General features: G+C 41.9%; 1 protein-coding gene across 7 annotated transcripts in view; it reads right to left on the reverse strand.

The window, feature by feature from the left end:
- The window catches only part of PTPRZ1 (protein tyrosine phosphatase receptor type Z1), a 145556-nt gene extending 133523 nt beyond the window's left edge, over positions 1–12033 (reverse strand). For all 7 annotated transcript variants that reach the window (XM_009464127.2, XM_087765960.1, XM_087765958.1 and 4 more), the window contains exon 1: positions 11836–12033. In XM_009464127.2, coding sequence (XP_009462402.1) covers positions 11836–11893 — 58 coding nt within the window. In that variant the 5' untranslated portion in view covers positions 11894–12033. The remainder of the gene's footprint in view (positions 1–11835) is intronic.
- Between the last annotated feature and the right edge of the window lie 268 nt (positions 12034–12301).

Genomic DNA, 12301 nt, shown 5'->3' on the forward strand with positions numbered 1-12301 from the left:
GAGGGGAGATGGGGGGGAGCCACAGCAGAAGCAGAGCAGGGATCTACTGCTTGCGCACGGCAGCAGCTGCTGCTTCTGGGGCAGGGTAGGGGGGGCACGGTGAAGAAAGGAGGGCAAAAATCTAGTCTGGCACCTGGAAATGCTTCGCTGGACCACCTTATCTCGCCCATTAGACTGGACAGTTAGGTTTTCTTTTTCAAGCTTTTCTACTGTTCCCATCTTCAGCCTGGGTACAGATCAGCACTGTTGCGCATCCTCAACTGCTGCGCTCTGTCATCCTGTGGATAACACTGCTCTCCATGGCTGTGGTTCAAACCCCCTTACACGGGAAAGGTGTAGGATTGCCACCTCCTGTTTCTCTGGCAAATGTTGTGCTATTAGATGATTATGAGAAGTATCCAGTATCAACATCTTATGGCTGTTTTAGGAGTAGTAAGATCAACAATTCTGAATTCCAAGATATTTTTTGTCAGGTCTAGCCATCTAAACAAGATGTTCCAGCATAGTTATTCCCAATATGTGGCCCTAACAGGCACTTCTCAGTTTGTTACTTTTTCATGCTTTCTTACCTACACTGACCTTTATTTTACCAGCCAGGCTTGCGCGTCCCAGCACTGGACATGCTGGCTGCTATGAATCCCAGTCTAGGTGCCTGTAACTCTTGTGCTCTGTACACGACAAGCGGCATGCCTAACCCAGCATTTTGAGTGTCACTGCAAGGTGACTAAATCTGTTCTTTGATCTAACTGTAAAGCTACTCTGAGTGGGTCAAATTTCTTGTTGCTTTCAAGTGAACAACAGATTTCAGGGGACCAGGGTTTCATATGTTTAGAAAAACTCTTGCACATCCCAGGAATTCTTTAACTAATGAACAAAACCCCTCAATAATTGTAATTTTTCCATGAAAACCTGGATTACAGTTTTATTCAAATGCACTGTTTACAATTGTGATAGAATGTGTAGGTCATATTAGAAAAAGCTGATTAATTCATATTACCTCATTCACCAAAAACAAGACTACATTTTTTGGTTGCTCCATATACATTTTCTTCTATTCATTGAACTGCATGTAACCTGAAACTAGCCATTATGCATTACCGCCTTATTAGCTTCACCTGATTTAGCTTAACCTGTCTTCTCCCATTCAGCAAGGCAATAAGAGTATATTTAATCTGCTCTAAATTGCGCTTGCAATTTGTTTTAATATGATGATCTCTTTTCCTACTGTAAACACTTAAATAGTCGCAAAAGCTAATCAGATCATTTAAGATATGCACGTATTCCTAATTAACAGTATTTATCTGTTCCTGTTGTCATCTTTCCCTCCATCAGTACAGCCACTACTCAGACAAATCTTTAGCAGATTTTGTGTCACAGTCTTATCACCTCATGCAAAAAGGCGGGGATTTCCCATGCAGACAGTGAAGTCTACCGCCACACAGAAACATATTTTCTCTGCTGATTCACACGTTACAAATCCCACAGCAGATAGCACAAACCAGAAAAGACTGAAAAATACTCAGATTAAAGGATAGCTTCCCGTAACTTTTTTTGTACGGATGCATTTTTCACTAATGGATTAAAAGAATCATTTCTAGTCTAAGTATTCCTGAATGAATTCTGTTGAATGTAATACTGACTTGACCTCTGCTCAAATATATATATGTTAAATACAGAAATCTGTTTTCTCTCTCTCATCAAGAGATACCAAAAACTAAACCTTTGACTAAGTGATTAGACAACTGTGCAGAAAATGAAACTCACAGAGAAAAAGAAATAAGGAATTTACATTTTTTATCCACTGTTTGGTTAGTTCTAATACATATTATATTGATTTACGTGTTTGGGGTTTTTTTTACTATACAGATAAAGCAGTAAGCAAAATATGAATTCCTTTTTATTCATCCCAAATAAAGAGGGGGAGAAAGTTAGTGATAATACAAAATACAGGAAGAAACAGTGAAGAGGAATTGTATCAGATATGTAAGAAATATACTTTAAAAGGGGGGCAGAAACCCATCAAGGAGGACCCTTACAAAGTTGCAGGAGTAATTTTACATTAGTAGACTAACATGTAACTGCCTGTGTCTTTGGAGAAATGTGTACATGGTGAGGAGAGAGCTCGTGGGGCTGTCGGGGAGGCCAAACCATTTACATGAGAATGTGAGAGGAAGACATGGAGACGATTAATGAGAAACGGGCAGATGAGCCTGAGAACGCTCTCTGAGAATTCAGCCAACGTAAAATTTGACACTGAAATGTAAGGAATTGAAATTTCCTATGGTTCTATCATATGAGAAAGCGAGAGTACTGCCGGTTCTCAAAGATCTTCTAATGGCTAGTATTTTAACTAAATCCCTAGCTCCTGAAGTTGTACAACCACATGAGATTTCAAATATTTTTCTTTAAAGGAGGTTTCTTACCTTGTGCTTGTACAAGTAACCTCACTTAAAATAGCGAACTGTCAACAGCTTCAAAATACAAAAATTAAACCCAAAATGCATATTTTTAAGTCTCCTGACTTTATATTAGACTTTAATTTCCTGGATTGATTTATGATGTTTTACTACTCAGTGCAGTTTGAAATGCCGAGCGGTACTGGAGATGCTAAGTGACCACTCAGTCCCCAGTACCTCAGCTTACAAAGGCATCAGTCTGTCATCAGGAGTGACTGTTCCATGTGGTTTCAGCGCTGGGCAGATGGCTGGCACAGCCAGGTGCACACTGCTCAGTTTTCTTATTTAGCGCAGTTGAAACTATAGCATGGTACTCATTGACAGGGACTCCTAGATCATTGATGGGGTTCTCTCCTATTGCAGGAGCCACAGGACCTTGCCAAAAACATGGTAGTCTATTCTTAAAAAAGAATGGGTTGGCTTTTTGCTCCTACTATTACCATTGGAAAGACTTTCCAAAATCCCACTGCTGTAATGGTTAGGAACCTTCTTCTAATTTTCAGCTTAAATTTGCACATTGTCAGTTTATATCCATTTGGTTTTGTGTCAGCACTATACTAAAATTTAAATAACTCTTCTGGATCTTTTTCTCCTTGATGCTCATCCAGGATTTATTCACACATAGTTCCACTGATACGAGCCAGAAGCAGTTCTGCTGTGATCTGTGTATCTACAGTGACACAGTTTTTTAAACACAAACCTAAAGTGTGTTAAAAAAACAAACAAACAAACAAACAAAAACAACAAAAAAAAACCCAAAAAAAACTGGTTCCTTGGGATTTTTCTGCAACACTGCAAGATACATGAAATGCAAAGCTACTGTCCAAAAAATCAAAGATTACAAAGACAGAAGTAGGCACAGACCACACAGGACTCACCCCAAACTCTGTGCAGATGATGGGTGGATGGGTTGTGTGGCAAGTGCACCATCTAACGTGAAATGTCCCCCATACCTAAGAGCAGTGCTCCAGGGGGCTGGCAGAACGCTCCTTAGCCTCCCAGGAAGTCCCAGCCTGCCAAATTTGTTAATTATCATACTTACACATGCCTATTAGAATAAGAGTTACAAAAGGAAATGATAGAAACAACTGACATACACTTGGAACAAAATGATTTTTCCAAATGGCTAGAAAAGGATGAAGTACAGTTGGGTCAGTCTGGGGATGGAGCTAGAAGACAAACTGCCGGGAGTAATACTAGGTCACTTTTATAAAGCCAGCTGTTACTCCGATCATTAGCTATTTAGTCTAAGCAAGCAGATGTTTTTCTTTTTGGGAACTTCTGCTGAAATCATGGAGTTCAGCATATAAAGCAATTGAAGAATCAAGTCTTTTTTTAAATGCTGATTTTAAAGGCTTCATTTTTCCTCAAAATACTTGCTTTAGCTTTCAAAAAGCTTTCAGTTTCTTCAATATAAGCTGCCCCTGCAGAACACTACAAATTTTGCTTTCCCAAGGCTTTGACAACTTTGAAAAACAGCATTATATTTGAAAAATTGTATTTTGAAGAATTATGATACAAACCAGTCTAAATCTCAATGAAGTCACTAAATCCTTCCATTTACTTAAGGAAAAAATTGAATTTGGCCTGGATAGCTTCTAAAAAAGACCAGAAAATCTGTCCCAATTAAAGAACATGTCATGATTTCCAAGGAAGTCTTAAATGAGTCAGGAATTCTTTGTAAAATCCTGTTAGGGCACTTACAGAAACATATGTCTTTATTCACTAAGATACATTTGATTTCATTTATTTTTATGCAGCATCCTTTATTTACAGCATTTCAAAGACCAATTTTGTAGCACAATTTCAATACAGTCAAGTACTCTAGATGTCTCTTATTTCACCCTTTCTGATGCTATTGTTTAATCAGCTCTTCACTGCTTTTACTGTTATCCTATCTCAGCAAACAAATAAGGCAGTGAAGATAGATACCCCTTCAAATGCTACCTGCTTTCTATTTCAGTCTTCATGTAATCCAGTATCTAACAGAAACCTTTTGGCAACAAGGATAATTCAGAGCCAAAGTACTAACAGATACACTGCTCCTGAAAACTTTTAATGAAATCTCTCACTAGTCAGGTGAGCAGTCCTAATATCTTCATACAGAAATGCACATTGCTGAATGCTATCTACAAAGTAGAATCTCTAATATTTCAACATCACACAGAGAATTTTCTACAGCCTATAAGTTTAGTGAAACATGAAGGGCTGTAGGAAAAAAACAGGTTACCTTGTGTGTCTAACTGGATGCTATAAAAATCTAGAGAAGTAAATATTGCTTTTTATATGCCAAGTAGCCAAGCCATGTCTAGCCTGTTTTTCAGCTGCTGAATCTGAAGGTGCAGCATAAATGATGGATTTGAGAGCCCTGACTCAGACAAAAGCCCAGCTGCAAGGCAGCATTTAGCTGGATCACCCACCTGTCAGGCACTAGCAGTAGGCTCCAGAGCCTTGAAGTTGAGGCTCCTACACTGTCTCTAGGTGAGCTAGGCAGCTGAGTGCAGTTACAAGCAACTGGCTTGTGCAAACAGCATTCAGCTGCCCAGGACAGCTGATGTAAAACGCTGAGTTGGTGGAAATGCATCTGAGCTCTGCCAGCCCGTGGGAGGTTGGGTCCTTCAGAAGTGCAGCCTAGAATCCCGTTCTGACAGTGAGTACCTGCAGCTTTCAAAGAAATGAGCAAAACCTGCTCTTTTTAGAGCCCAGCCAGAGAAAAGGCAGTGGTAGTGATGTATGCATTGTATCCAGCAAGTGGATAATGAAATACTGAGTAGGAGCAGGCATAAGAACTCGTATTTCCTCTCTTGCTGTACTACCCTACCAATTCAGAGTCCTGCCTCCAAAATCCTGAAGCAGATGCTTAAGGAACAGTAAGAAAAAGGCAAACGTATGTGATATGCTTGAAAATGTCCTTGCAAACTCTCCCAGGCTCTATTTCTAGCTCCAAAAATTCCTGAAATGGATGTGGTTTCCATCTGCTTAGCAACCCTCAGTAGGTTTCTCTTTCACAAGCTTATCTAGTATCCCCTCAAAATGTTTTGCTCCCAGAGCAACCTACAGCAGAGTTTCATAAGTCTATCACCTGTTGCAGGAAGAACTACTCTTTTATTTTATTTATTTTTAAATCTGCCTCCTACTGCCTTAATTTGTTATCCCCTTGCTCTTGTATTGGAAGAGTCAGTGAAGAATCTATTGCCATCACTTGTGAGTTTATAATGGTCTACAAAACAAACTTTTAAGTTGTCTTTGGTCTTGACAGGGAGTCCTAGCTTATTTAGTCATTCCTGAAAACAGATACCCTGTTGCTATTCTCTTACTTCTTCCAAGTCTGCTGCGCCCTTTCTGAGACGAGGGGAACATAAATGTCCATAATATTTAAGATGTAGGTTAGCTATGATTGCATGCAGTGGCATAATGATGTTATTTGTTTTTTTCCCTAGTCCTTCCCTGTAACTGACCCTTTTTTTTTTTCTCCCCCCCCCCCCCCTTTTTTTTTAAGGAAAAATGCTTCAGCTTAAACAAGAAGTATGAAGAGTCCTCTCATTTGACAAAACCTAATGTTTGGAGATAGGAGATCTAGGTTCAAATCCCTTCAGCTCAGAACATGTCTTCCCTCTAGACTGTGTTTCCTTGGAAAAATGCTTCAGTCACTGGGCCACACCATGAGAAGGTGGCACAGCCATCGCCTTGTCCTTTGTCTTAAACAGCAGTAGCGAGAGCAGTCAGATCAAGACACCTGATCCTGTCTGCATCTATTTAGGGAAGCCTTACTGATTTAGGGATCAGGGAATTAATCTCAAAGAACATTTGGGTTTGGATCCCCATTAAACTTAGGAGGGAAAGAGGCACTGAGATGCACATAATAGGGTCAGGTAAGGCACATGCAGAAGGGGAATTGTACCTGCCTGAAAGCTTCCCTGGCAGCCCTGAAAGGTACTAGCTGAGTCAGGGACCCTTTTAATTAAAATTTTGGGTTCAGGCACCCAAGTTCCACCAGCATCCTACTTTCAGTGCTGAGCCTTCTTTATCAGATGTAGGATTTTTGTCATCCATGGGACTTTTACCACAATAACGATTTCCAAAATTAGCTAACTCAAACAATAGCTCCTGCAGTCTTCAATTAGTAATGAAAAATACAGATTTCTAGGGTGAAATACAGCTACCTCTGGTGGATCAAAGAAAACCCAAGTCAAGTATGGGCAAGAAGTAGAAGGCAACAGGAGCTTTTGAGAGGCATGCCTCTTCTAGAGTAATCCATGACCCTTTTACACAGTGTCCATTTTTCTTAAAAAGTCTATTATTTCACCTCAACCAGAGTGCCACAGTATCAGCGAGCGATGCAAAATAAGCCAAATAAACCCTCACCTTGTTTCTAAAATCTCCAGTTATTTCCACCTGAGCCTCAAGACTGAATTGACTGACATCAGTAATTTGTATTCAACAAGCAACCTCCACCATACCTTTCTACAAAAGTACCCTGCTGCCAGCAGTTCCTCAACAACCTGCTGGAGCCAAGTTTCACTTACAGCCCCAGCCTCTTTGAAAAATTTGCTATCTTTCATTTAGTGGATTTTGTTTATTTAATACTGTAAGTCCTTTTCTTCCTGTTGATTTATCTTTCTAATGCAGAGGCCTTGACATGTATTCAAAAAGGTAACTTTTGTCTTTATGGGAAAAGCAGCTTATTGAATAGCCAAAGGATGTCTCATGCAGGAAAGCCACATAAATGGTGCACGAAGCTGTGAGAATCGAGCTGTTAAATGGGAGCGGGGGGCTCCGGAACTGCCGCAGACTTCCAGGCCCCACAGGGAATACTGAGAAGCACGGCACGTTTGAAGAGGAATTGAAATTGTCAGCAAAAGAACAGAATCTGTTCACCCTTAAATTCCTAATTAGAGAACTCATAGTGGGCAGTGACCATTTATGTGATGAGCACAGAAAATGAAGGAAATCGCCTTCCTTAAGAAATGGGCAAGTGCCTACATTCATAAATTAACATCCTGATTTATAATCCTGATTATAATTAGAATAGTTTCAAATTACCACTGTCATTTTATATGTATTTAGTTTGTCTCCAGGAATTCAGATAGAAGAGTACATTTAGAAGTGAAGTAATGCCAAATACAACTTAGAAAACTTCCCTTACACATTGTATTGAATAAACATTGCAAAGTACAGCTTTAACTACTTTAGATATGTCCCACAGACTAGTCTGCTGAATAAATATTAGGTTACACTGACATTAACTTTAAAAATGTCATTCATTTCTGCACAACTTTTCATACCTGCCAGTATTTGAACCTAAAATAAATCCATACTGTATATTTAGATTTTGGTATGTATCAATCTCTATGGTACAAAAATGTGTAACATACAGATGGTTAAAATAGATGGTTTAACAGTCCTAAAATTCTTATTTTTGTTTTAGCTCTTATGTTTTAGATATAGCAGGACTAAATTTCTCCAGAGGAACTATGTATCATCATCCATAGGAACATGTCATTTTAAGTGTAAAATATGCTAAAGCATTAAAAATAATATACAGTAATATTACTGTCATGTCACTGAGTCTGAAGTATGCCAAGTATCTGGCCTACAAATATATTGCCAAAGTAAGAGGTTAGTGCAAAAAAGAAGGATCTGATCCCATAGTCCTTTAACAGTCTAAGGGCTTATTGAATCTAAAAGTGTGGACATGAGAATGAACAGAAAGTGTGATGGGATTTAGAAAGCTGAGCCAAGGCTGTCCTTCAGATTCTCGTTACTATTAATTGGGGCTGTCCAGTAAAGAGTGCAAAGAAGTTGCTTTTCTTTTCAGTCACGAAATGTATGCCGTCTGCTAGCTTGGAAATACAGTCCTGACATCAGTTGTATATGAAAAATTAGAATATTTAGGGAAACGTTACTACTTTTGTGTGAATAAAGTCATGGTACTGGGATGCCAGAAACAAACTAAAAATGAGAGAGAGATCTTTTCTAGATAGTGAAAAATTAAAGTGAGACACAACTAATTAAACAATTCATAGTTTAATTAGCTGCGTTTTGAAAGGCAAAACCCTGGTTGAGGTCAGACAGTGACAGTAATAAGGTGTAGATGAGCTAATTTTGGAGAGACTTTTTACATTATTTGGGGAAGTTACCCATACATTTTGCTAGTGAGAGCAGGGAATATTTTTTAAGTCTTGCCTAAATATTTACACCTCTTTGATTTAAATTTAGCCACAATTATAATGTAATTTGCTAAAACATGTTCCTTTTTCTATTAACATTTTCTTGCCTACACAGATTCATAAATAGTCTACTTATGGAAAAGATATTTTTTCCATAAGCACAGTGAGACAAAAGCTACAAAAAGGGCACACCCCATTGACTTTCAGAAGGTTATATGGAGCACATCGGTAAGCCGGGGCAGAATTTCAAAGAATATCTTCAGCCTGAGATATATGCAGGCTGAAGATTAGAGTCATATATTTCTCATTTAAAATAAAAATGTAAAAAAGTGAATTGTCCACAGAGATTTTTTCCCTTTAATTTTAGTAACAGAAAGAACTTCATAGGAAATCTCTATTCTAACTACACAGTAGTGTCCACAAATAATCACACAGGACTTCTCATGCGCCCTTGCTTGTGACTGAATAGCATCTCACTCCACAAGTAGTTCCATTGAACTTCACTGAATGGCACTCACTGAGAATACTCAGATAATACCCTGCTCCATAAATACTTACATCAGTACTTGGCTTCAGTAACACTGCGGAGGAAGGTGCTATTCATATCTCAGCAGGGATATTAGAATCAAGCCCCTAAGCATTTCTTCAATAACACAGAGAACGAACCGTCACTGTTTTGTCATTCCCAAAAGAACTTTTTGTCTCCGCCTGCTCTAACAGGTTTTTCTTCAGTGAGGTTGATTTGACCGCCCTGTGTTTTCTGACCACATATGAGACTGAGATTTTCCTGCTGAATCTCCCAGAGGCAATAGCAAAACTCCTGAACAGATTCCTCAGAAAGGACCTCTTGCAGAGCTCTGTACATGTACTCTCTACAAGCAAATGAGGCCGGAATCTACACGTTGCCTAGCCCTGAACCAGTAAGCACAGCCTCCAGAATGCTGCCACGCTCTTCAGCAACATCCCATTCACAGAGCCCTGGGTCTGGTTTCTTCCATACCAGAAATACCTAATGGTAAGAGCCAGCCAGTCCGACCCAGTCCTCCTCTCTCGCCAAGCCCTAGGAACCACACACTGGTAGTACGCAATCATTTCTTTTTATTTTTTCATGAAAAAACAAAAGGAAATAATGTCAAAATCCTAATAAAATATTTACTCCTATGAACTAATACTATCAGATGAGAGTATATTTAATTATGGAGAGAAACTCAAAGAGGAACACATTCAAATGAAATCTGATTAAATCAGTCTAATAACCTGTACAGGGCATTCATTTTCGGGAACAACCATGTTGTTGAACACACTGAGCAGTCTAGCTCATGAGGCTTCAGCATGAACCACCATTGAGACCAAATCATCCATCACATCCAGAAAGGGTGTCCCCTTCAGGTCAGGTTTGAAAACAATAGTCTATCAGTCTACGGAAAAAAAAAAAAAAAGTAGCCGCACTTATATTATACCTCACATGTGAGCAAAAAACCTTGTTTTCCCATGCTGACAGACCTTCTAAATTCATGAATGTAACATACACACGCAGACCATGTATTTGAATATCACATTATACAAAACCACCTTATTTCTGCAAAGACACGAGATGAAATTATTAAAAAACCATAGGTTTCATTAGAAAAGTTATGTTCATGTCTTGCATCGCTTGCAATGCTTCCATCTGAACATGGTAGTTAGTCTCCATACCTGCACACACATATACAAGCACCTGCTAATTTTGTTCTGTAAATAGTCTTGGGAGTACATCTGATTTTAGGCAACAGGTTGGCAACACAAGAAAGATATTATGAAAACTTATCAAAAGTTTTGTGATGGGCCATTCTTTGCCAGACCAGTAGAAGGGAATTATATTAGAATAAGCACCCTGTTTTTAGAAATAGGTTAGTTTAAAAGTGACATTAAAAAGCTATTAATGCCCTTATAAAGAGCATACATTTTAATTAAAGGTCAGTTACATTCATCACATTGATAGCTGAATTATTCCAGTATACTTTCAGAAAGGAGGTGAAAATATTTTTCACCTGACAAAATTTTAAAAAGTAGTTTCCTCTAACTAGCAGAACTTGGTACAAAATTGCGTTCACTCCGAGTAACCTAACACCGATCTTTGTTTATAGAGCTTCATGGTTTCAGAAGCAGCACCACCTATTGGGTGAAAAATGTAGGTTAGTGCCTACTTTATCACGAGATCTATTGTAAAACTGGGTTTGTACACCATGGGCTGAAGCGCCTAAGTTCCTCACGCTTAAATACAAGCAACAACGAGCATTTTCTAGTGATCTATTTGACAGAAGCTTATAAATTCAAAACGATCATTCAGTACGATACAAACCCCACCACTTAAGCTCCTAATATTTATTTGACAAAGTATTTAAGGCAACACTTCTAACACCATCAACTGACTGGCGCTGGTTATAATAATAACAGCGAATAACAGCACTGCGTGATTTTTAGGATGCGCTCCACTTGCACGCATCTGAATGAGTTGAAAATTAGTTTGATTATGTAAGTAGTCCTGCTAAAATCTATACAGGAATCCATATTCTGTATGCAGCGTCCCACGTGAACGAAGGACTTGTATTTCGCTGTCCGAGGCAGCAGTTAACACCCCGGTTCAGGGCAACCACCGGCGCTGCCCGTTCGTGGAGAAGGAGCCTTGGGGGGGGGGGGGGGTGGCTGAAATTTTGCACCCGTCCCCGGTGCTCTTCGAAACTGTTCGTGCGAGAAGCTAACGTCAAATTTCACACCCCGCGTCCCCAGAGGAGCTCGATGTCAGCACTGCTTGGCAGGGGTTTTCCCGCTCCCTCCCGTCGCGGGCGCACCCGCTCTCCCCGCAGGCGCGGGCTGCCCGGCGGGGCCGGGGCCCGGCGGAGGGGTCGGCGGCGCCCGGCGCGGCGGGGCAGGGGCAGGGGCAGGGGCAGGGCGGGCTGGCGAGTCCCCCCCGCCCCGGAGCAACCCGCCCGTGCCGGGGGTGGCGTGGGGGTTCCGCGGAGCGCGGCAGCGGGAGGCTGCTGAGGTAAAAAGCGGTTGGAGGAACGATCCCACCCGTGGTGCTGACAGCGCGCTCCGGCGGTGTGGAACAGCCGGTGACCGCACCTGCGGCTCTAGGCACAGGGGATCGGGGGGAGAACGCCTCGCCGGCGCCCGGGGAGAAAAGTTGGTCTGCAACCCGGAGACGAATTCACGCAGATATCACTCACCCACTCTGAGGATACAGACGAGCTGGATGCAGGCAACCAGGCGCCCTAGAATGAGCATGTCCAAATCGTCCTTTGCCTCCTCCCGTCTGCCTGCCTGCCTGCCCGTCCGTCCGACTGCCTCTCAGCCTCCTGCCTGCCTGCCTGCCTCCGCGGGCAGCTGCACCTCTCCCCAGCGGGGCGCCGGCTCCGCGCCGCGGCCGCGCCCGGCGGCCGCCCCCACGCCGCGGGCGGGCGGGATCAGCGGGGCTGGGCGCTGGCGGGGCCGCGGCTCAGCGCATGGCGGGGGATCGCCGGGGGCCGCCCTCCGCTCCGCGCCGCGCCCCGCGCTCCGCCGAGCGGCCGCGCTGCCCGGGGCGCGAGTGCCTGCGGGGCAGCGCGCGGGTGCGTGCCCGGCGGGCTGGGTGGGGGTCCGTGCGCGCGGGTGTGCGGGTGTGCGCGTGTGCGCTCGGTGTGTGATGTCGCGTGT

Source organism: Nipponia nippon, unplaced genomic scaffold, assembly GCF_047370975.1.
Source record: "Nipponia nippon isolate SJK-2023a ecotype South Korea unplaced genomic scaffold, ASM4737097v1 scaffold_3, whole genome shotgun sequence".
Lineage (NCBI taxonomy): Eukaryota > Metazoa > Chordata > Aves > Pelecaniformes > Threskiornithidae > Nipponia > Nipponia nippon.